Genomic DNA, 24,248 nt, shown 5'->3' with positions numbered 1-24,248 from the left:
GGTCCGTCCGTCCTCCACTCCCCGCACGTTGCTGAGCGCCACCAGGTCTGGGCACCACCCCGGGCCCCGGGAATAATTGCACTGAACAGAACCCATCGGATCCCTGCCCGCGCAGAGATGACGCCTAGACACAGAAAATCACACCCATGCACACGGGTCTCTATAGTCACAGAAGTCGTTGGGTGCCGTCAGGAGAGGTGCCGGGAGCATGAGGGGGAGTAGCAGGTGGGACATCTGATTCAGGTGGGCTGAGAGGCAGACGGGAGGGCGAAGGCTCTGTGGGAGTCGGTGACGCCGTAACTTGGGCTTGTGCCCTGAATGCCAACTAGAAGCCACACCAGAGTCTGGTGCAGGGGCGGGAAGGGGTGGTCTGGTCGGGAGGCGCAGCGTGTGCCAGAGCCCCGCGGCGGCAAAGGGCCGCCTGGTGGAGGCAAGGAGAGCACGAGGGGGTGTGGTGAGTGAGCACGGGGTGGGAACCGAGTGACCCCAGGCGGGGTCCCTGGATCACACGGGGCTTTGTGGGCCGCCTGAGAGGCTTGGCTTCTAGCCCGAAATGCTGGGACATCATAGAAGGGCTTAGGCAGGGGAGCGAGACGAGGGGAGTCATGTTTTCACAAGATCATTTCAGCAGCTCTGCATAGCTGATGGGGGAGGCAGAGGGGATGATGGGACACCCACATCGTCGTGGCCACGGCTCCAGGTGATGCCAGAGGCGGTGGCGGGAGGGCAAGGGGGTGGATGCACATCTGCGCTCTACTCAGAAATGAGGTGACTTATCCCCGATTTAGCAAGGGGGACACCGAAGCCTGGGGAATGACTTGGAAATCACACACTGAAATTGCTCCGCTCTGAACGGTGCCAGGATCTGATGAGATGACACGTGAAAGTGCTTTGCAACCGCACGAGCCGCCCCGTCTGAGATGGGGCCTGTAACGGGCCTCTCCTGCAGGAGTCCCGTGGAGGCCGAGGCCATGGGGCGCCCCCATCCCTCCGCTCGGCCCCACCCCCACCCCCACCCAGAGCAGCTCCGAATCCCCGGCTCCCTGTCACTTGTCTTTCAGCTGGGATTGTGCAAGGGGCCGGCTGGCTCCCAGGTGACCCTGAGCAGCCTGGGCCACCAGACGCGTGTGCTGCTGGAGGAGCAGGCAAGGCACTTGCTGAACCCGCAGGAGCGCGCCACCATGGCCTACTACCTGGAGGAGTACCGCGGCGGCAGCGTCTCCGTGGAGGCCCTGGTCATGGCCCTGTTTGAGCTGTTCAACACCAACGCCAAGGTGACGACGAGGCCCTCCTCGGAGGCTCTCAAGGGCTCTGTAGTACCCCCTGCCTCCCTCCATCCCCTGCTCCTTTCCTGAGAACCCAAAGAATCGGGTGGAAACGGCCCTGGGCAGAGGCTATTGACCGAGGCGGGCTCCTTGCCCCGGGGAAGCCAGCCCACAGACTCCTGGGGACGGGGGGCCCTGACGAGGTGGCTGTCAGTGCTGAGCTACCTTGAGAACCCTCTGGATTGCTCTTCAAAAGCAAGGCCGGGGCCCGCCCCAGGCTGGTTAACTCCACTCATCTGTGGGTGGGAGCCCGCCGCGAGCCCCCAGGGGACCGTGCGGTGCTGCCAGAGGAGATCCGGGCTCCAGAGGCTGCATGAAGGAAGAAGTGATTAAACCCACGGGGAGTGGTCGCATGTGGGGAGGCTTAACAGAGGAATCGGGTTTGGAGAGAAGTAGGGAAGGGAGTTCCAGGTGGGAGAGACGGGGCTTCTGGGTGTGCTGGGGGCTGCAGCCACGCGGGCGTGCCAAGATGCCAGCGAGGACGAGGTGACCCGGCGTCCAGGCCACACCGTGCGTGGATGTCTCCCTGGGCAGGGGGAGCCACAGCGGCTTGAGGGAAGCCGGTGGCCAAGTCTGCCCGCGGTCGTTGGGAGCAGCAGGCGATGGGCCCGCCTGCTGGTGGAGCTCCGGCTGACTGCCCTGCTGGTCTCCATCCCCAGTTCTCGCTCCTGTCTGAAGTGAGGGGCACCATCTCCCCCCAAGACCTGGACCACTTCGACCACCTGGTGCTGAGACGGGAGATCGAGTCCATGAAGGCGCGCCAGCCCCCGGGCCCTGGGGCCGGGGACACCTACTCCGTGGTCTCCTACAGCGACACGGGCTCGTCCACAGGCAGCCACGGCACCTCCACCACCGTCAGCTCGGCCAGGGTGAGCTGCCCGCGCCCCGTCCCTGGCGTGCTGGCCCGCGGGGGCCGGGGGGCCTCAGGATGCCGGCTGTGCAGTGAGACGGATCTAGGTGCGCATCTGAGCGCCACCCCTTCCTGGCTCTGTCCCTTGCCTTTCCGAGCTGCAGCTTCTTCCCTTGGAAAAACCCCATCGTTGTTGGAGGCCCCGCGCATGCCCAGCAAGGCAGGCGTGGGCTCGCGGTGCGTAGGGGGAGGCTCGGGACAGAGGTGAAAAACGCGGGGGATGAGACAGAAAAATCAGTAACGGCCCATGGGAGGATCCCACCAGAAACCGTGGCGGGGCCTTCCTGGGGGTCATCGTGGTGGCATCTCGCCTGAGACGCACCGTCTTGTCTCTGGACCCCACCCTGCCTCTCTTCCCAGACTCTCCAGACCCCCAGAAAAGCCTGGGGTCCCTCCTGGGTTCTGCCCTCAGGATGCTCAGAGGCAGATTAGCCCCAGAGGCCTTTGCCAGGAAGGAGCAAGGGAAGAGGCTCTCAGGCCACGCGGGGCTGGGGGTCAGGAGAGCCCGCGTGCTCACACTCTCCTCTGCTGTCCTTAGATCCCTCGTCACCACTGCCCCGTGGAAAGGGCGGGCGGGGGGTGGGGTGGGGGGGGCCCGCATTTCTCAAGCCCTGCTGCTCCCAGATGCTGGAGATCTTACGGGTGGAGTGTCCGGAGCCCTGGGGCACACGCAGTCAGTGGGCCTGCTGGAGGAGCAGAGCCCGGGGGTGCACGCCACGGTTAGGGGCCCGGCAGGGAACAGCCCTGGGGAGCCTCTGCAGCCTGCCCATCCCAGCAGAGCTTTGGTTCCTCTTTAGCTCTGGGGATCTGGGTTTCTGGGGAACTTCTATCCCTCTGTCTCCTATCCCTACCATTCTGAGTCACCTTCCTCCCCTTCTGAGTCCTGGTCCCGTCCTGGGGTGCCCGGCAAGCTGCCAGGCACTCCTCTAGGGCTCTGGCTGTGGCTGCAGTGGAGGCAGTGCCAGGCCTAAGGATGAGCAGATCACGCTTCTGGGGCAGGGAAGAAGCGGTCCCCGCCGCCCGGGGCTGGCTGTGTGTTTGGCTCTGTGCACGTGCTCCGATGGGGCACCCAGGTGATGAGCTGGATGCAGGGGGCAGGGCCCTGGCCCGAGGGGTCGGTTCTCTCCGGGGCCAGCTCCATTTCCATTGAGATTGGCCTCGGTAATATCCCTGTGGGGCTTCGGGGGCCCTGAGCCTCTGCTCTGGGGGTTGCAGGCTGTAATTCTGGGCTAGTCCCTTTAGAAACGGGGATGGGAGATCCAGTGGGGGGAACGGGGTGTGTTCTAGCCTGGGAGGCAGGACATGTGGGTTTGAGCCCCGGTTTCTCCGGGCCTCAGTTTTCCCATGAGGAGAATGGCCCAAAGTCTTTGTCTGAGGCCCTGATGGCCGTCAGGGTGACTGTTATGTCCAGCTCAGCACTGGCCTGCCGTGGCCTTGCCCAGCCCCGGGGTCGCCCCCAAACCTGAGAGGTGCTGCCCCCGCCCCCAGTCTCGGCCCCATGCTTCACTGCCTGGTGCCTCAGTTTCCCCACTTGCACTGGGACAGGGATGCAGCTATGCACAGCCTGTTGGGAGGATTAAATGAGGAGTAACCTTCCTGTTGGCACCGGCATCCCAGAAACGCCATCCAGACCCCGAGGGCAGGTGAAGCTTCTGCTCTTACCCACTCCCCCCACCCCCACCCCCGACCCGACTGGAGAAAACCACCTTGAGGATTTGCATCCAGGGCCTTGCAGACATTTGGAAACTTCTGGAAGGCACTGGATTGAGGGTCTGCTACCCTCCCTCACTCTTCTCATGCCGCAGGTGCCCTTGCACGTACAGCCTGGAGCCCCATCCCTCAGACTCAGGGCTTCACTGCCGGCTTAGGGCTTGGGCCTCTGTGAAGTCCAGGTTTTCTCTGGTCCAATCTTCGGAGCAAAGTCCCCCTTCAGGCTCTGCCTTCCACTAGCAGGTGTGACCTTGGACAAGTCCCCGCTCTTCTCTGGTCCTCCCGTTTTTCCATCTGCCAAATGGGAGTGACGATCTAGCCTTGCCTGCTGGCCAGTGCCAGGGTGGCCCCCGGGTGAATAGCCGTCGTCTATTCCCAGCTGCCATCTCTGCAGAGCCGCAGCGGCCCCAGGTCTCCTGCGAGGACGCAGTTACGATGGAGGAGTGCTAGTTGTGGCAACAGGGCCTTCTCTTCATCCGTCCTTTATGCCCGCCCCCCCAGGCATCTAGGGGAGATAGGGGATTTTAGAGAATCGTGTTCATTGTGCCTTTCTCTGGGTGTGTGCATGCGTGCATGTTTGGCAGAGGGGGCGGCTGCTGCACCCACCCCATCCCTGGTATTTATTTGATGTATTTTTCTTTTTGCCTTTTGCCCACCCATCCTCCCCAGGAGCGGCTGCTGTGGCTTATAGACCTGATGGAGGTACCGTCCTTCCTGCCGGGCGGGGCTGGGGGGTCTCTTAGGCGGGGTGGAGGTAGGGGGGCCGTGGCCCTTCCTGCCACCCCCTTATGTCTGCACCGAGCCCTGGTGGGAACTGGGATCCTCCTTCGTGCTCGCTGTCCCTCCTGTTGGCCAGCCCATGAGGTTTCCTCAGGCTTTGGAGTGGGAATGCTCTCTGCTTAAACCCCAGCCCCTGCCCCTTCCTTGCTCTGTGACCTCAGAAAGGGATCTTACCTCTCTGAGCTCAGTTTTAGGATCTGTAAGATAAGGATGATAATTTCTGGGGTGTGGAGCCGTTGTGAGACCTCTTGCCCCTCCATAGGCTATAAGCTCTGTCTGGACTGTTCTCTTTCCCACTTCCCATGGCCTGGCTGTCCCCTGCAGGTGCATCAGCCCTGCGCTCACGGGTCACCTCTTCCCCCAAGACTTCCCTGATTCTCTGACTTCCCTATGGCTCCTCCAGCCCCCTGAGCGTCCCATTGTCATGACTCTTGTCTCATCATATTCTAATAATGTTGACAAGCCTGGCTGGCTACTCACCCTCCCCCCCGCCCACAGCGGCTACTGTGTCTGAGTCACCAATGAATCCCTAGTGCCCAGCCCAGAGCCTGACCCATATTAATATCTGAGGCCATTGTTTTTGGTTTTTGGTTTTTGGTTTTAATTTAAATTTGATTTGCCAACATGTAGTATAACACCCAGTGCTCATTTCATCACATGCCCTCCTTGATGCAACTGGGGCCTTACCTAATAATAAGCACTGCTGGCATTCGTCGAGAGTTCTTTGTGGCATCGTGATAACACTTTGCAATTGTGTCTTCTTTGACCTTGCCGGTAACTGGGAGGGGCAGGTACAGCCACGATTCCCATTGTACAGAGAGGAAAGCCAAAGTCAGAGAGGGAAGCCACTTGGTCCAGGTCACTCTGCTAGTGAGTGGCGGAGTCGGGATTCAGTATTTACTCCCCACCGAGTGCCCGGCACTGGTCTACGGGATCGACACGTGTCCGTGAGCTTTTACTGCAGTGACGCTGAACCCCCAAATCTAGATGGACAAGACCCCACGGCATCTCTTTCTTGTGATCACCCAGCTCCTGTCCCTCATGCAGCTCACCTGCTTCCCTGTCTCTGTTCAAACACCTGTCACATGGCTCTAACCTCCTTCTGAGTTAGTCTTCCCTGGTAAATAGGAGGGACCGGGGACCAGGCGGGGACCACACCTTTCTCCTGCCTGTGTGCCCAAGTGCCAGCCCAGGCTCTGGAAGTGAGTCGAGGCCCGGGAAATGTGGGGCAGAAACTGAAATGGATCCGCACGCCCTGGCCACTCAGGATTATCTTCCGACATTCCAGCCTTCTAAACACGTACCTCCGGCATCGTAGGAAAATGTCCTTTGCCCCAGTGTTCCGACCGGTGGAGTGGCAGGCGGCTGGCTCTCGTGACCCAGATGCCCCAGACGGTTGCCCCAGATGGAGCCAGTTTCCACTGAGCGTGGACCGCGCTGTGCAGTTAGCGGTCGCAGGTTAAACGTGGCTCATTCTGTAGCTTTTTCCCTTAAACCAGACAAAATCGATCAAAGGAGATCAGATACAGCCTTCCCCCGATGACAAATTGCGTTTCTTTTCCATTTGTGTAATAGAGAGCCAGCCCTGGAAATTTGTCCTGCCTGCAAACAATGTCATTCCTCCCATGCACACGTCAGCCAGGGGAGCTGAGCGGAAGCAGGGCCTGCCTGCCATTTCTTGAATCCTTCACGGGATACCAGCCAGCCGGCGGCAGGGGGGCTTAGGTGCACAGGTGCAGAGTCCCGCAGCCCGGGGCTGGCTCTCCCCAGTAGCAGCCGTGTCACCTTGGGCAGGTGACGTCAGCTTTTGGAGCCTCAGTTTCCATATCTGTACACCAGCTGATAAGACCAGTCATCTGTGGGTTGTCGTGAAAATTCAGTGAGCTCAGGAGCGGACTTGCAGGTGTGGAGAATGGGGGAGCCAATTCCCTGGATGCTCTAAGGGCTGGCAAAGGGCGTTGCAGAGGATTTCCGGGGCAGAGGGGTTGTAGAGGCCAAGGCCAGCTTTGTACCCACATAGCAAGTGCCATTGAGGTCGGGGGTGGCAGCTGGGACGTCTCCAGCCTTAACCACAGCCCCTTTGCTCCTGGAATTGAGAGGTTTGCACTCCAGGCATCTCCTGTGCCTGGAAAGGGGCTCCCTGGGCCCCGCCAGAGGATGCTGGGGCGGGGGCCCTGCCTCTAAAAGCCTTACCGCCCCCATCCCCACGCGGTAAGGTGAGAAGTGGGTGCCGGGTGTGGCTGTCAGCACTTTGCTCCCCTGTGGCCTCCACGCTGTCCACCTCCTCTGGGGCGAGAGGAGGGTGGAGATGCTCAGGCCTGCCTCAGGCCCTTCCGGCCGCAGGGACCCCTGATTGTCAAGGCAGCTCTTCCCCTGATTGTCACGGGGAGCAAACCATCAGAGGATCTCTTCCCACCTCCTGTGCCGTGCCTGTGGCCCAGCCCTGGCCCGGTGCAGAGCGAGCTCTGCTGGGTGAGCCCTCCCGCCGTGGGGGAGCAGGAAGGACCCCAACCATTGACTCATCCATCAGCCACTCCTGCGGCGAGCACCCAGAGACTCCCCCTGCCACCCGCCCCGTGCCGGGCTCTCAGGCCACAGCACCTGCTGTGGGGAAGCGTAGCCAGTCCTGTCGGGGAGGCAGCCTCAGATCAGATCACCTACCTAACTCACACCCTGAGAGATGGGGGAGGATTGGGGCCCTGGTGAGCAGAGCAGGGCGTCAGGGGGATGTTTGAGCAGAGCTCGGAAGTCATTGGCATCAACCGGCAATCCACAAGGCCAGGAGCCGGGTGGGCCAGATCGGCATGTGCAAAGGCCCTGGGCGCAAGGGTTGTGGACCCCAGAAGGAGCTGGGGGAGGTGAGGAGGGCCAGAATGTCCGGGGTGATGGGGAGAGGGCGCCGAGTTAGCAGCAGGAGGCACCAGAGACTCGACTAACCCTGGAACCCCGGAACACCACTGAGGGTCTTCAGCCAGGAAGTGACAAGATCCTCTTTTAAGATGCTTCCCCTGCCTGCGCAGAGAGCTCAGAGGCGCGTGCGGTGGGGTGACCTGGCGAGGCTCCTGCTGCCGTCCGGGCGGGTGGGTCTGCGGTCAGGCGGCCGGGCTCCGTGGCCCCTGTCCCAGGAGGCTGCTCGGTGCCTTGCGGCACGGCAAGGCTGGAGTTAGTTTTCCTGCAGAGTAGAACAGCCCATTCCACCCTGAGAGGCCTCGACACGAGCGCCCTGCACCTTCAGAGCCGTAAATTCATTGGGGGCGTCAGTGAGCCTCGGGGTGGCCGCGGCGTTGCCTTAGCTGGTGTCTGCAGCAGCCACGATCCTCCCAGCTGGTCCTTTTGGGGGGCGGTGGCCTCCCCGCGCGGGGACTTGGGACTGACTGCTGGAAGCTGTTTTCTGCAAACAGAACCAAGTCCACACGGATCCCCCTGCTCCTCCGGAGCCTGCACCCTCCCAGGTATAAACCGGGCGAGTCAGACTAAGCGCTGACCTGAGACTGGGGTCTTTACCTTCTCCGTGCCCTGAACCCCTCCGGCAGGCTGGCGAGCCCGGGCACCCCTGCTCGAAATAGCAGTTTTAAATGTTTAAAAGAAAATACATTGGATCATAACAAACCAACTCAAGTCCTGGAGCAAAATGGCACGTTCAGAGTACGGAAACAGTTGTCAAACGGGTGCTTCTTGATTCGCACGCCCGGTGGCAAGGTCCGACGGCAGGTCGGCGAGGCCGTCCCTCCTGCGGAGCCGGGGTGAGCGTAAGTGGTTTTGTGGCGTCTGCAACAACGGGGATCTGGGATGTGATGGGAGAGGCCTGCGACTTGGGTCGGTGACGGTGTCTCCGGCTGGGCTGCGTCGCCCCCGGTTTATAAGGAAGCAAATGTTAGACGTGGATTGGAGGTTGGTGAACGCAGGCAGTGCGTTCTCCCTCGGCTGGGTTCTTGGGTCGCCGCATCCCTCCCGGAGCCCTGCTTTCCAGCACCTGTCCTAAGGGCTCTTCCGGGCCTGACCTGGAGCTTCTGGGTCACCGTCTGTCGCTGAGTGAAGTCCTCTCCCTGAGACCCCTGGGAGGGTGGCGCCTGGGGGCGGGCGTGGTTGGGTGGTCGAACACGGTGCCGCGGCGGGCAGCTGGGAAACGCGCCCCGAGCCGGCCGGGAGCCGAGGCAGTTCCCACAGCCTGCGCCACGCGGGTGAGGGTGGGTTCCAGTCCTCCGTTTGGGGACCCTGTCCCCCCGCCGACCCCTCTGCCCTTCCCTGGCAGCTTCCAGACTTTCAGCTGGGGAGAGGATGAGCCTGTCTCCGCCAGTGTGGCCAGCACCCCATGGCCTGGCTCCGTGATCCTTTTGGACTCTTGGTCCATCCCCTGCACTCCAGGCAGCCCCACTGCCCCCCCACCCCGCCGCCCCGTGCCCCCAGGAGCTCCAGGACTCGAGCCTCCACCCAGCTGGTCCCCTCCCCGACCTTCCCAGGGTGATGGCCCCTCTTCCCCAGCCCCAGCTCTGGCCAGTACCACACCTCGCTTGCCTCTTCCCCTGCTCTCCACCTCTCCCCCCTGTCTTCCTCCTCTTCTTTCCCTCCGGCTCCCTCTCCCCTCTCTGCCTTCCCTCCTCTGCCCCTCCCCGCTGGCCTCCGCCAGCCATCTCGGCCCCCACGGTGACCTTCCAGGACCTTCTGTGACTCAGGGTCTCAGTTTCCCCTGGACAGAGCAGGATAAGGCCCAGATAGCATCAGTCCTCTGGTGCATTTTGGGGCAGAGATGGGGGGGGGGGGAGCCTGTTGTCCTGACATCAGAGTAAAAAAGCAAGAAGAACAAAAAGCTGAAAATAGCACCTTTATGTAAGAGCCTTCCCGTGGTGATGAGGGGCTGAGATACCAGGGAGTTGGGCTGGAGCGGGTGGCGGAGGCAGTGGGGGGGGGCTCGTTTTGCTGAGATGACACCTAGGCCACAGTCACCTGGAAGTGTCACCGTTACCAGAATCAGGAGGCCACCTGGCGGGGGTCAGCCCGGGTCATCGCCCTCCATCACGTCATTTTATTTTGGCCGCACAGCTCCCCCAGACCAGGCTCCTGGCATATCCGGGCCCTGACTGGGGCAGCTCAGACAAAAAGAGAGGAAGGGAGGAGAATTTTCTGAACTGTCACTGATTTGGGGAGGAAGGAGATGGGAGGTGGGGGGAGTAGCCAGGCGGGAGGGCGTCCTGGCTCCTGCCTCGTCCTTGCTGTGTGACCTTGGGCAGGTGGCCTTCCCTCTCTGGGCCTCGCAACCTCAGCTGCAGACGGATGAAGGGCCGTCTAGCAGGACCGGTGGAGCCACTGAGTCTAAGCCCTCCGCCGGTCTGTGGCTTGGCTGGGTGCAGGAGGGGGGCCCCCAAGCAGCGGGCGGGGGCGGGCGCAGGAGGAGGAGGCCAGGATGCGGGGCGGGCTCCTGCGTGAGCTCTGACCTTGATCCTCCTCTGGAAGCCCTTTCCTTGTTCCTCGAGCGGTTCTGCTGACGCCTCCCCGGGGCTCTCCGCCTGCTGTCCGCAGCTATTTCAGAGGCTCAGGGAACATGGCTCGGGGCCTCGGGGCTCCTGAGCGTCTGGATCCGGCAGATGGAGCCTGGCGGGGCCGGGCTGCGACCCGTCTGCCGTTTGCTCCACTTGAGGCCTTCCTCCCAGGGCTGGTCTCCGTACCCTCACCTCCCGACTCTCCCTCCCTGCCTCCCGAGCTGGCTCCAGGATGCCCTTCGCCACCAAGAAGGGCAGAGGCCAGGGGCCAGGGATGGCCCTACCGTCGCGCTTGGGCGAGGGGCGCTCCCGGGGCCCTCTGGCTCCCACGGTGTCAGGGCCCTCTCCGGTTCTGGGGTCAGGGTACTGCGGCCTGGGCTCTGGGGCCACCCCACCTGGGTTAAAAACCTGATCCGCGGTAGACTGGCCACGTGGCCTTGGACAGGTCACTTCCTCTCTGAGCTGAAAACCTAAAAGCTGCGAGCCAGGGAGGATTGTGGGGCGTGCCTCACATGCAGAAGCAAGTGAGATCGTAGAAGGGCCCCGTGCCTCGCCCTCCCCGGCCTGTGCTCCACTCGCTGCCGTGCTGCTGAGAAAGCCACACCTGCTCTGGAGGGTGGTCTGGGCCCCGGATCCCTCCCGTCCCTCCCAGGGGCCCCGTTACAACCCCCATCAGTGATCCTGAGCGGAAGTGCACGGGCACGTACTGTGTGCATGGCCCTCTGCGGGTGTTGGGGACACGGTGACCTGCACGTCGTGTATCCCCATGAGCCACAGCTGCCTGATAAATGCTCATTGGCTGAATGAGGGCCCAAGGCTCCAGACGAGCCAGACCAGGGCAGGATCCCACGTCTCTGACGTCAGCTGAGCCCCCAGGGTGCTTGCGGGCTGACTCCGGGGGCAGGTGGCAGCGGCTGAGTGTGGCAGAGGCGCCGCCTGGCCCTCCTGCAGACAGACAGACAGCCGACGGCCTCCGATCCCCGTCGTGCCTGCTGCAGAGGCCAGGGCTGCCTCCGTGAGCCTCTGCTCACGACCAGCCCTGCCTCGCGTCTACCTCCGGGGAGCGCTGGACCCGACCTGGTTTCGGAGGCCGTTTCCTTTCCACTGAAGCAGTCACGTGGGCCGGGGCAGGGTTTTGCAGCCGCTGAGCTTACTGGGGCAGATTTGCCAGGTCCCAAGCTTCTGATACGGCAACAGTCACCTGCTCTCGTGGGTTGTGCCAGGCCCTGTTCTGAGCAAGTCACAAGAGAGGGACGGCCATCAGCCCACTCTGCGGAGGAGGGAACGGCGCGGGGCACGTCTGTGATTTGCCCCCCTCCCCCCCCCCCCCCCCCCCCGCCCCGTGGCTGTGAGCAGCGGAGCCGGGTGTGATCTCACAGACACCAGAAGTGGTGCCACTCCCCCGGTGGGGGGGAGAGCAGCCCCGTCACTCCCCCTCCCGAGGAACCCCTCCCGTCTCTGCATCCAGAAGCATCTTCCCGTGACACGGTGCAGGGAACGGGGTTGGGACGCTGAAGTTTGCACGGATGCCTCAGCTTGTTGGTAAAATGAAGCAGGTGTCTCGGCCTGACGGTACCACCACCCCCCCCCCCCGGGGCGTCAAAGGACCAGAAAAAGAGCCCTGGGTGGGAAAGGCTCCGGGCTGGGAGGGCCGAGTGTCTCAGGGGTGGGTTCCCATGGCAGGTGTTCGTGATTACATGCCCTTCGCCCGCCCAGGATGATCAAGGAGCATCACTCGAGATGGGGCTGAGTGTGGAGTGACCTGGCAGCCTGTGGCCCAGGGACTCGGCACCTGGAGCCCCTTCCATCCCTGCCCACTGCTCTACCCTAATTCAGGCCCCACCGTTACGCTCTCCACGATGATCCGCACGGGCTGCCTGGCCTCATTCTCTGGGGCCTCCCGCGTGACAGCCAGAGTGATCGATGAATTCATTCACCATCGATCGATTCACTCGTGGATTCATTTGCTTAGTAAATATTTATCGAGCAGCAGCCATCCGAAACACTGAGGAGGGAGTAGGGACCAGGTGGTCACAAGTCCTGCCTTGGAGGAGGTTTTATCCTAATGGGAGAGACAAACAATAAACAGATCGATAATATAACGTCAGGTGCTGATACATCCTATACAGAAAAACGAAGCAGAGTCGGGTTCGGCAGGGGGTGGGGGTGGAGGTGGGGAGGGGTGCTGTTTTAGACAGGGCTGGTCCTGGAAGGCCTCGCTGAGGTCAGAGCTAAGTGACGTGAGGGAGCGAGTCTCTGGGGGCAGGGAGAGAGCAGTGAGTGCAAAGGCCCTGGGGCAGGAACCATCCCATCCTGTTGGAGAAGTAGCAAGAAAGGGCTCGAAGAAGACAGACTTTAGAACTTTCTCCATGGAAGGAAACCCAGGAGGGTTATGCACTGGGGAGGGATATTATCTGATTTATGTTTCAAGGGTTACATCCTGAGGGCTGCTGGGTGATCAGAGTAAGAAGGAGACAAATAAAGCAGGGCAGGAGGGAAGGGTTGTGGTTTTAGGTTGGCGGGGGTTGTCAGGGTAGACTTCTTGGAGGAGGTGGTATCTGGGGAAGGTGTTGAAGGAGGTAAGAACGGAGCGGGCCGTGTGGTAGCTGAGGCGGAGCCCGTTGCAGGCACAGGGAACAGGCCACGTGGGTCAAGGCCCCGACCTGCCGACCTGCCCGCATTGCTCTGCTGTGGCTGGAGAGGAAGTGAGCAAAGGGAATCTTCCCAGAAGACAAACTGGGGCCATGTCGCCATGGCAACCCACTGCCCCGCAGCCTCAGGTCCCAGCAGCTCCATCCACGCCTGAGTCAGGTGGAAGTGCTCGAAGATTCTCTGCCTCCTTCCCGCTTTCTGCGCGCCCTGCCCTCTTTGCCCAGCTCGCCCGCCCGCAGGACTCCACTGTCAGCCACGCTCCCTACTCCAGGAAGCCCTCCTTGACGGCCCCTCCCCATCCGCTTCTGTGCCTGTGTGTCCTCGCTCTGTGCGCAGTCTCCTCCTTGCTTGCCTGTGTCCAACCCACCGCTTGTAGGCTCCTGAAGGCAGGGCTGGGGGCTCCCTCTGGGGCCCCAGGCCCTCCTCGTCAGTCCGGCGTCGAGACTGCTCGACACTGACGGCTGCACTTGAGACGTGAGCCAGGCATTGGCCGCGGGGGCACTTGTTGCCATCCTGGACTCCCCGGGCCCCCTAGAGGGGCGCTGCCCGGCCTCCCCGGGATGACCCGGAGATTGAGGGGGCGTGAGGCTTCTTCCGGTGAGTTAGAGAAGGAAGCAAGAAATGGGCATGTTTTTGCGAAGTGAGGTTTGTTTAAACCTTCCCGCCCGCCTCACAGTTGAAACCATTCACATTTAAAAAGACAGAGACTTGACCTCTCTTGCGTCCTGCCCTTGTCACCCCTTCCTGGGGCTGCTGCCAGGAGCACCTTTGGGTTTGGGAGCGCGTGGAGCAGGGCACCCAGGGCCCAGCTTCGGGAATCCCCAGTCCAGGTCGGAGCCACCCCACAGCATCGCCAGGGGGTTCAGGGGAGGCCTGGAGAGCCCCAAACAAAAAACTGATTTCAGAATGACCGGCAGGAAAATTAACATTAATTTTAACGTGTCAGCTTCCCCAGGGTGGGGCGTGTGGGGACAAGCGTGAGCCGCAGGGAGGGAGGATTCTGGAGTCGCGGAGGGCGCAGTGCTTTTTACCTCTGCGTTTATATTTGCTCACGTTGCTTTCTTCTCCGTTTCTAGAACACTCTGGACCTGGAGGAAACTGGTGAGGCTGTCCAGGGCAGTACGAACACCCTCCCAGACGTTTCCCTGGTGAGACCCTCTGGCTCTTGCACTGAGTGTCGCCCTCCCCGGGCCTGCCGGAGGCCCTGGCGGCCGGCTCCTCGGGCAGAGCACAGGGGGGCACCGGGGCCCTCAGACCCTGCCCCGGGCCTGGGCACAGGGGCGTCCCTCCGCCTCTCTGGCAGGTCCCAGGACCGCTCTCCGCTCGCTCGGGGGATGCGAGGCGGGGACTCTGGCTGTTTGTTTGCCGAGCTGGTGTTAACTTTGGCTTAGTTATCTGCACGTTGTCCTAATGAGTGTGTGAGCTCCCCGAAGGGGCCGTCTGACCCCACTGGAAATGGAGGCTACCTGTGACCTCGTCCCCTCGGGCCCCTGTGCACACGTCAGTAGCATCACTTGGCGATTTCTGACCCAAATCACTTCTGAATGGCCTGGGCCCCGGAGCCCGCTGCCTGGGCTCAGATCCCACCTCTGCCACTGGCTGCGTGACTTCGGGCGAGTTTCTTAACCTCTCTGTGCCTCCGTTTTCCCCTCTGTAAAATGGGGATAGTACTAGTGTACCTACCCCACGAGTTTGTGGCAAGGGGTACGTGAGTCCATTGAAGTTAAAGCATTTGGGGCAATGCTTGCACTGCCATCGGAGCTCTGCGAGTGCCGGAGGTTGGCCTAGGCAGAGGGGAGAGAGCAGTGACCCATGTACCCATAGCCGCCCCTCACCATGCACCTGCTGGATGGCAGGCACCTGTGAACACGTGACACGTGTGCTTCCTCACGTCCCCACACCTCCGCTGGGCAGGCGCGCGTTTCCCCGCGGCCCAGAGCAGCGCTCCGAGAGGGGCTGTGCCTTGCCCGGGACCGCGCAGCCCTCGAGCCCAGGGGACTGTCCCCGCCTATCCGTCCTCCCTCCCTCTAATCCCGCACATCTCCAATCTCTAGCAGCCATGATAATCTTCTAAAAAGAAAAGCCAAGGAGATGCCCCTGTTGTTGTTGTTTTTCCATTCTCCGCATCCACCTCTAATTGAGTCTCGTTCCCCGTGACAAGCCCTGGCTGATGCCAAGAGCTTCAGGTCCCAAAGGTAACGATGCCATCCCCAGAGACGCCCGCCAAGATCCCGACGCTTATCAGCTGCCGAGGTGGGGGGGAGAAGTTTTCCACTGGGGTGTTGCATTATTCAGAGCGGCGTGGCCGGTTGCTGACAGAGCAGGCCGGAGTTCCAGCGGGGCCCTCGCCTCGGCCCGCGCCATGGGCTCTGACTCCTTCTACTCCTGTTGGGTCTCTTGGCAGGATGATGTCAAAGCCGGCTCCGGCTCCGAGGGGCTGCCCGGCTGCAAGCCGCCGCCTCCCCCGCCGCCCCTGGCCCAAGGCCACGGCCGCCCGCCCACCCAGCGGAGGAAGCCAGCGCAAGAGGACGTCCAGCCCCCTTCGTCCGCGTCCTCCCACTCGGGCATCGTCTTCTCGGCCCCGAGGACCCACAGCCCACCGGCGGGCACCGCACCGGCCCCAGGCGCCCCGGCAGCCCCAGACCCGCCCTCCTCCCCCGTCTATGCCTCTGTGTCCCCCGCCAACCCCGGCTCCAAGAGGCCGCTGGACGCCCACCTGGCCCTGGTCAACCAGCACCCCATCGGCCCCTTCCCGCGTGTCCGGTCACCCCCGCACCTGAAGAGCCCCCCTGCAGAGGCCACGCCGGTGGGGGGATGCCTCCCGCCGCCCTCCCCCTTGAGCCGGCCGGATGTGACGGGCACGAACCAGCACTTTGTCATGGTGGAGGTGCACCGGCCCGACAGCGAGCCCGACGTGAACGAAGTGAGGGCGCTGCCGCAGACGCGCGGTGAGTACCCCCCCACGGGCTGGGCTGCGGGGCACCTGCCGAGAGGGCCGGGGTCGGGGGGCTCCCAGCAGCTCTGGGGTGGTCTGTCCGTCGGCACAAAGTGGGAGCCAGTGTGCGCCCCGCATGCTGTAGCACAGGTGTTCCCTGCTCGTGGCCTGGGGGGCATCAGAGCGCCCTGGGGACGGGTCCTGAGCCCCAGCGCTGCCGCTGAAAAACTGGGTGACCACGGACAAGCCGTGGGATGGAGATTCGGTGACAGCCCCGCCGGGCCGCTGGGAGGCTTGGGCTCCTCTCTCCAGCGCCCCCAGTCCTGGCCACCCTGCAGTCCCCGACAGTCTCCCCAGGGAGAGCAGCCCCCGTGAGGGCAGGGGTGACCTCTGTGACCTCTGTCCCCGGGGCCTGGCACAAGGCAAGTGCTGGGGGAAAGGCCTGTGTTGAAATGACTGTCTCCGGACCCCTGGGAGTCTCCAGATCCGGGGGGCTGCAGGGTCAGCGTGCAGGCTCGACCTCACAGACCCCTGGGACGAGGCTGCGGCCCCAGAGTTTGCAGAGAGCGTCCGGCTGAGGAGGTGGACGGCAGTGTAAAGCTGGCTTTCGGCTCCCAGGAAGCCTGGAACCTTGGTGGGCTCTAGATCTCCTCCCTCCCCTTAGCAAGCTGGGTGCAGTTTGCTGGACCCTGCTGCCATCTTGTGGCTAGAGGGCTACAGAGGGCCCGCGTGGCCAGGGAAGGCGGCAGGCCAGGTCAGGGGGCTGCGGACTGAGCGCCTGCTGTGTGCCGGACAGCGGGCAGGCTGGGGTGCTGAGTGCAGGGCAGGCTGGGAGCTCGGTGAGGGAGGGCAGGTAGGGGGACAGCAGGCAGGATGTGGTGAGGGAGACCCGAGGCGCCACCTGCCATCGAGCTGTCTGTTGTGCAGGGCTTCCTGTGTGCCAGATTCGGTTCTAGGGGCCCCTGCCTGTATTAGCAGCTCCTCTAACCCTCCCAGCAGCAGCCTTGCAGGGCCGGACCGTTATCCCCATTTTACAGAGGAAAAAGCTGAGACACAGAACGTACCAACCTCGGAGCAGAGTGTCTAGCGCCAAGTCTGCTGTCCTGCAGGCTTCACCGTACACGTCGTATCTAATTAGTTTGGGTGATGATGCTGCTAGACGGGCGGCGGCGTGGAACAGCGCCAGGGAGGCTCAGAGAAGCCACGTAACTCACCCGGGGTCACTCGGGCTGGTCAGAGGGGAGTCAGGCCTGACCCGCTGGACTCTAGAGTGTCTCAGACTCAGGGGTCAAGCCATCACGCATGCGGCAAAGCAGCTCGGGTATGTGCCCACTGCTCAGCTCAGGCCACTTGGTTCGTGGAGGGTACAGACCAGGTGTGGCAAAGCTTCCTTTGTCTTATTGAGAAGCCAGAGATTTAGTTTTTGTGCAAAATATTCTAACATCCATGTGTTCATCCATCATTACAATTTGACAGCATTGTGCGAGTTTAAAAATAATGATAATAATAATAATGATAATGACCCACATCTGTGGGCTGGATTGGCCTCCGTGTTCATCATTACGCCACGGGCTGAGGACTGAGGGGGTCAGAGCAGAAGTCCTGGAGGCCGTGGGGCCAGGCCCAGCTGGAAGGACAGCTGTAGTCGTGGAGAGTCTCCCTGGATTCCTCCCTAGTCCATGCCTGGGGAATCCCCACAGCATCCCAGCTCTATCACCTCCTCCAGGAAGCCCTCCTCCACCCCACCTGTATAAACCACCACTCTCCTCCCGTTTCCCACCCCCAGCAGCCTCCACACTGTCCCAGCTCTCGGACAGTGGGCAGACCCTGAGCGAGGACAGCGGTGTGGACGCCGGTGAGGCAGAGGCCAGCGCCCCGGGCCGAGGCAGACAGATCGCATCCACCAAGAGCAGGAGTAGCAAGGAGCCACCTCGGAACGAGAGGACTGCAGAGGGGGCCACCAAACCGGTGAGCGAGGAGGAGGGGATACAGAGGACCGAGGGGAAAGCAGGCCCCAGAGGGGAACAGGAGGTCCCCGACCAGGGTTCAGCTTGACCACCACGGAGAAGAAGTGAGCCCCCATCACCGGAGGGATGTGGGTACCGGAGCGAACACTGTATCAGGAGTCTGGGGGCCCAGTTTAGGTCTTGAGGGCCTTTCAGCTCGGCTCTGAGCGGGTGTCCTGGCTAAGGGAGTCAGGCCCGGGTCCGAGTCCTAGCGCCACCCCCAGGCAGCCTGGGGCAGGCCCTTAACCTCCTGAACCTCGGGGTTTGTAGCAGAGAGCTGCTAACACCAGTTCCTAGCCTAGTGCTAGCATACTGGCGGCTCCCAGCACTGGGGGTCTGGGCCCTTGTGACCCCGGGGGTGGGGTGCATGTCATGGCCAGGCCACCCCTCCCACCCAGCCAGGCCTGAACACTGACCAGGCCTCAGGCACTGGTCTCCTTGCTCACACCTGCAGCCTGGCCTCCTGGAGCCCACGTCCACCGTGGTCCGCGTGAAGAAAAGTGCAGCCACCCTGGGCATTGCCATCGAGGGTGGCGCCAACACCCGCCAGCCCCTGCCTCGGATCGTCACGATTCAGGTACCCCTCCACAGGCCCCGCTTGACAGGTCTGTCCCTACCCCCGAGGGCTGTTCCCTCTCCATCTCCGGGGTGACCTGGCACCCGCGGGCAGAGCCAGGCCCTTTGCCCCTCACTGAGCCTGTTTTCCTAATCAAGGCAGTGGACACCCAGATTGCAGGCTGCTTGGCGGTGCCGGGCCTCACCCGGTGGGTGTCTGAGGCCGCCCAGCCTTGCCCCCAGCTGCCTCACGCACCCCGGCCCTGTGTCTTGCCCCTGCAGCGAGGCGGTTCGGCCCACAACTGTGGGCAGCTCAAGGTGGGCCACGTGATCCTGGAAGTGAACGGGCTGACGCTCCGGGGCAAGGAGCATCGGGAGGCGGCCCGCATCATTGCAGAGGCCTTCAAGACCAAGGAGAGAGACTACATCGACTTTCTGGTCACGGAGTTCAACGTGATGCTCTAGAGGCTGAGGCCTGGAGGCCCCCCACTGCTGCCCAGTCCCTGGCCCCGGTCCCTCCTCCCTCCCAGCACTATAAGCTCCTCAAGGGCCGGGGCTGCGTAGCCAGGGTAGCAGGAAGACATCCCCCCCACTCTTTCCTGGCACACCGGCCCAGAACCAGGAGAAGAAAGCCGGGTGAGGCACACAGAAGGTCAGGCTGGAGTCCGGTGCCATGCCCGGGGTACGCAGTAGGCGCTCAGTACAAGCGTGGGTGTCGGGAAGGAGAGAAGGTCCACCGGAGGCCTGCCAGGGCCCGTTACCTGGGTTGGGGAGGGGGCACTGTGTCCCCCTCCCCCGCCAGCTAGGACCTGGCCCATCCTCAGGTTATCTGAGCCTTTATCTGGAGTGAGGTCACATGAGAATTCGAGGACACAGCCCCCAGCCAGGGGGGCATCTTGCAGGACCTTTAGTGCCACAAATAAGCATCAAGCAACTCCCCCCTCCATTCTCACCTCCTCTCCTCCTGGCTCCTTATCCCCCTATAGTATTTATTATTTATTTCCCTCTCCTCACCCCTGGGGACCCCAAGACCCCAGGTTCCCAGCCCTGCCCCCAGCCTATCCCAGAGGCCTTGCAGGTGACCAGCGATGTCAGTGTATTTATATACAGAGCTTATGACTTTAATTTTTCAATAAAGAAATCTGAACAAGGTTGAGGCCCAGTGTGCTGTGTGGCCTGCCTTTGGGGCTGGGGTTTCTGATTGCTCAACCAAAGAGGGGTGGGTCGGTCAGATGCTAGGCGCTCAGAGCAACACCTAGCAGCAGCAGCGGCGGTGGCCTTTCCCCCTGCCCCCAGGGCTCAAGGAGGGATGCACAGTGGGGGCACAGGGGCACCCGAGCCACGCCCACGTCCTGAGGCACCCTTCTTGGTTATTCACAGAAAATACCTTTAAGTGAAAGCACACAGGAGGGGCCCCTGGGTGGCTCAGTGTCTGAGCACCTGCCTTTGGCTCAGGGTGTGGTGCCCGGGGTCCTGGGATCGAGTCCCACATTGGGCTCCCCGCAGGGAGCCTGCTTTTGCCTCTGCCTGTGTCTTTGCCTCTCTTTGTGTCTCTCATGAATAAATAAATAAAATCTCTTTTAAAAATAAATAAACTAAAGCACACAAGTGTGTTATGGGGCGGAATGCACAATGTGCACGGATGTTTTAAGGCAGGGGAGGTGGCCTGCCTTAGGGTGGAACCCAGACGCTGACTCTGTGGTGAGGATTTGTGTGCAGGTGATTCATTGAGGCCACGCCCCCTCCCTCCTGCCCCGGGAGCCCGGTAAGGGAGTGGAGAAATCTGGAGGGGAAAAAGGAGGAAGCCAAGAAGGGTGGGATTGGTGGCTGCAGTCTGATTCCGCAGGGGTCTCTGGAGTACAGGTTGGGCCAGAGTTGTCCCCAAGGGGGCGGGGCTTTCATGGTGTCAGTCTTTGGATAGATAAGGTCTGGGGAGGGGAAGGTGGGGGAGAGGCATACATTCGGTGGCGTCACATTCCCATTCTTCCCATTCTTGACCTGTGCAGTTCAGGCGCCAAGGGCGGGGTGTTAGAAGCAGAAACACAAGGGCAGGGAAGGGAGGGGGCGGGAAACGATGGGTTACACGGCCCCAGTGCCTATTCCCTTCAACCTCGGGGTTTCTCTGAGACAGAGGACTTGGAGAGGGCCTGCTTTGTCCAGCCCTGTGTTCAGAGGTCAGTCAGAGGTGGGTCAGGGGCAGTTTGGTTCCATACACCAGCAGCAGATCTTGCTCTTAGCTGCTCCCCCTTCCCAGCCCAAGGAGACCGCCCGAGGCCAGAGCCCTGGATTCCACGTGACCTCTGAAGCAGCCAGCATCCCAGAAGCCCCAGTCCCTCCTGGGGGACTCATTATGCTCCTCCCCAGTCCTAATACCTGTGCAGGGAGTAACTTCCACCTGGAGGCAGATCCCAGATCTGCTGGCATCAGATGCCAAATCCTGCATGACCATGGGTCAGTGATCTCACCTTTCTAGGCCCAAATTCCCCCATCTGGAAAAGGGGTGTGGTAGGCCGAATAATGACCTCAAAGATATCCAGGTTCCTGGACTATATGGATGTTCCTTTCTGTGATGAAGGGACTTTGCATATGGGATTAAGGCATTTAGATGGGGAGGTTGAGCTGGCTTTTCTGGGCGGGCCCCATGGAATCGCAAGGGTCCTTGTAAGAGGGAAGCAGAGGGAGACCTGCCGCAGAGGAGGAAACGGTGCTGTGGATGAGGAAGTAGAGGTTGGGATGTGCCCTGGGGATGGAGGGAGGGACCACCAGCCCAGGAATACAGGCAGCCAGTAGGTGCTGAAAGAGTCAGGGAAAGAGGTTTTCCTCTCAGAGCCGACAGCAGGAGCCTCCCCCGCTGACACCTTGAGGATGGCCCCGTGAGACAGACTTTGGTCTTCTGACCTCTCTTTGTAAGAGAACAAATTAGGGCTGTTTGAAGCCATGACGTGGTGATAATCTGTTACAACAACCCCAGGAAACCAGTGCAGTGGGGATACTGCTACGTGCCTCTGATAGAGGCCAGGTGCTGTGCGTGGGCCCCAGCACCTGGCTCAGGCAGGCTTGGACTCAGCCCTGGATGACATCTGGACATCATCACTGTCCGGATAATGGCGGCAGTGAACCAAGGGCCTTCTGGCCTTAGAAACGCCACTCCCTTTGCATGAAAGTCCTCATGCACCTTGCTCTGAACCAAGAGATTTTCATCTATCACCAGCCAGGGTGATTTTCAGGCCAGCCGCTGACCTGCTCTGTGAGCTCTGGGCAGGTTGTGACCTGGTGACGTCCCGTGCTTTGAACCAGCCATCTCTCCACTGGGTTGGTCCAACGCTAGGAGACAAGGAAGCTCCCAGCAGCTGCTGCCCACTGCCCCAAGTTTGAACTCTGGAAAAGTAGGACAAGAATGAGTTTCTGGAACTGTCATTTCTAGAATTCTTGGGCCTGACTCCGGGGCTGTGGCCCATTGGGTGTTAGGGTCCCCCACCCAGGGAAATTTTAAACCATTTTTTTTTAAAGTTCCTTTGCCAGTGGGCTTAGAAAGGTCAAGGTTCTTGCCCAAAGTTGCATAAGCTGGTGGATGGTAGAGGCCAAATTTGGACCCATGGCTGCCTGGAGTCCACATTACAAAGTCAAGCACAAGCATGTATCCTGCTGTCTTCTGAAGGGACCCAATACCCTGGCTTAAGGCAACTTTGAATAATGGAGGACGGAGGGGTCAGAGGTCCACCCTGGTCGGATGTACCCAGGGGCCCTCACATCTTTGTTCATGATGCCAGAATTTGGGCAGGGGGTGGTGTGGGGCCGGTGCTGCTGGAGAATCCCCGGGTCTGCTGCTGGATGAAGAAGCCAGGAAGGGGGTGAGGTTTTGGCCTGAGCCAGGGCCTGCCCAAGCTAGTGCCGAGGTGGCCTTCAACTTACCTGGAGCTCCCTCTGCTTGGGAGAAAGCAGGGTGAGGGATAGAATAGCCCGATGGGAGGAGTACAAGGATAGAGAACAAGACACCGCTCAAGGGGTCCACACTTCAGAGTCTGACATCTGGAATCAAATTCCACTTCTACTATTTCCTGGCTGTGTGAGCTGGGAAAAGTTAACCTCTCTGAGCCTCAGTTTCACCATCTTTATTTATTTATTTTTATTTTTATTTTCTTCTTTTTTTTTTCTTCACCATCTTTAAATGGAGAGCATCGCCTTCGTCTGGCTTGTGGGTTATTATAAGGATTCGCTAAAATGTTTGCCACTGGCACAGAGTATGCTTTGAACAGAAGCAGCTGCTGTGATTATTACTGGGAGCAGGTAGGGAGCCTCAAATCCCTAGGGAAACGGGGAGAGCTTTTTAGAGAATTAGCTGCAACATAGCTGGATGCAGTGGTTGGATGCATTCCCCCCCCACCCCCACAGCAAAAGTCTCCGTCTTGGGCCCCATCAGCCCCCTTGTGAAATAGGGTTGGTGGAGGAGCTCTCTAAGCGAGTGCCACTGGTTTCTTTCCTCTGGGCTCCGCGCTTTGCTCATCCCCTGGTGAGGCTGACCTTAGGGATCCCATTTACCTGGAGTTCAGTGGCAGAACTGGGGCGGGAGCCGAGGTCACTGTGACACTTTACACCCCTTCCAGGCCAGCTCTTGGTGGACAGCGGATTGTTTCTGTCCTGGGCACGTTTTTGTCCGTCTGGAGACCTGGGTTTTCCTGTTTGCTCATGGTGGTTTGGACGAGAACCTACCTGGAAGGTGATGCCCAGGGCCACCCATCTCAGGGGAGAGGAGGGAGCATGGGAGGAGCTTACAACAGTTCTTGACACAGACAGAAGAGCTCAAGAAAAGTTTATTATTAAGATTCTCATTATGGGACGCCTGGGTGGCTCTGCAGTTGAGCGCCTGCCTTCAGCTCAGGTCATGATCCCGGGGGGTGCAGGGATAGAGTCCCGCATTGGGGAGCCTGCTTCTCCCTCTGCCTGTGTCTCTCTGCCTCTCTCTCTCTCTCTCTTTCATGAATGAATCAATAAAATTTTTTAAAAAGGTGGGGGGGCAGCCCGGGTGGCTCAGCGGTTTAGGCCTGCCTTTAGCCCAGGGCGTGACCCTGGAGACCCGGGATCGAGTCCCACATCAGGCTCCCTGCCTGTGTCCCTGCCTCTCTCTCTGTCTCTCATGCCTAAGTAAATAAAATCTTAAAAAAAAAAAAAAACCTGGGGCGCCTGGAGCATCTGCCTTTGGCTCAGGACGTGATCCCAGGTTTCTGGGATCAAGTCCCACATCAGGCTCCCCGCAGGAAGCCTGCTTGTCCCTCTGCCTGTGTCTCTGCCTCTCTCTCCGTGTCTCTCATGAATAAATAAAATCTTAAAAAAATAAAAATAAAAAATAAATTAAAAAAAGATTCTTGTTACTGCTCTGAAGCAGTCCGTGGGGGCTGCGAAAGCTGCGGTTGCTGCGACCCTGCACACGCGCTCCCGGAGCCCCGCGAATTCCCAGCTGGGAGCGCTGGAGCGCGGGGGGCGGAGTCCCAGCGCCGAGGGGCGGAGCCCAGCGCCGAGGGGGCGGAGTCCCAGCGCCGAGGGGGCGGAGTCCCAGCTCCGGGGGCGGAGTCCCAGCTCCGGGGGGCGGGCCGCAGGAGGCCGCCTCGCCGCGATTGGCGGAGCCGCCCGAGGCCCCGCCTCCCGGGCCCGCCCCGCCCGTCACAGGCCGCCCCGGGGATTCAGCCCAGTGGCCGCCCCGCCCCGCGCGGGGATTGGCGGCCTTTGTTTGCCGCTCAAGTCCAGGAAACCCGCGGCGGCAGGTGAGGCGCGGGGGGGCGCTGCGGCGGGGCCGGGGCGGGCGGCGGCCCCTCGCCCGCCCTCAGTTTCCCGGTCGGGGGAATGGGGAGGGCGGCGGACGGCGCCCTGGGGCTGCGATCCCGGGGGCCGCGCCGCTTTCGG

The 24,248-nt window shown here is 61.2% G+C and overlaps 2 protein-coding genes across 5 annotated transcripts in view; both read left to right on the top strand.

The window, feature by feature from the left end:
* Nucleotides 1-19,504, top strand: part of WHRN (whirlin) — an 82,475-nt gene extending 62,971 nt beyond the window's left edge. The window contains exons 6-13 of one of the 4 annotated variants that reach the window (XM_072842506.1): nt 1,062-1,274; nt 1,985-2,194; nt 4,615-4,647; nt 13,931-14,002; nt 15,259-15,802; nt 17,579-17,757; nt 18,250-18,372; nt 18,633-19,504. In XM_072842506.1, coding sequence (XP_072698607.1) covers nt 1,062-1,274; nt 1,985-2,194; nt 4,615-4,647; nt 13,931-14,002; nt 15,259-15,802; nt 17,579-17,757; nt 18,250-18,372; nt 18,633-18,815 — 1,557 coding nt within the window. In that variant the 3' untranslated portion in view covers nt 18,816-19,504. Of the gene's footprint in view, nt 1-1,061; nt 1,275-1,984; nt 2,195-4,614; nt 4,648-13,930; nt 14,003-15,258; nt 15,803-17,575; nt 17,758-18,249; nt 18,373-18,632 lie in introns of all 4 variants that reach the window. The other 3 variants (XM_072842505.1, XM_072842508.1, XM_072842507.1) reach the window with 3 other exon arrangements.
* A 4,493-nt stretch (nt 19,505-23,997) lies between these two features.
* AKNA (AT-hook transcription factor) overlaps nt 23,998-24,248 on the top strand; it is a 50,761-nt gene continuing 50,510 nt past the window's right edge. The window contains exon 1 of the mRNA XM_072842502.1: nt 23,998-24,109. The gene's annotated coding sequence lies outside the window, so the exon portion shown is untranslated. The remainder of the gene's footprint in view (nt 24,110-24,248) is intronic.

This window comes from Canis lupus, chromosome 10 (genome assembly GCF_048164855.1).
Source record: "Canis lupus baileyi chromosome 10, mCanLup2.hap1, whole genome shotgun sequence".
NCBI classification, from domain to species: Eukaryota; Metazoa; Chordata; class Mammalia; order Carnivora; family Canidae; genus Canis; species Canis lupus.
This window is presented reverse-complemented; position numbering and strand designations above follow the sequence as displayed.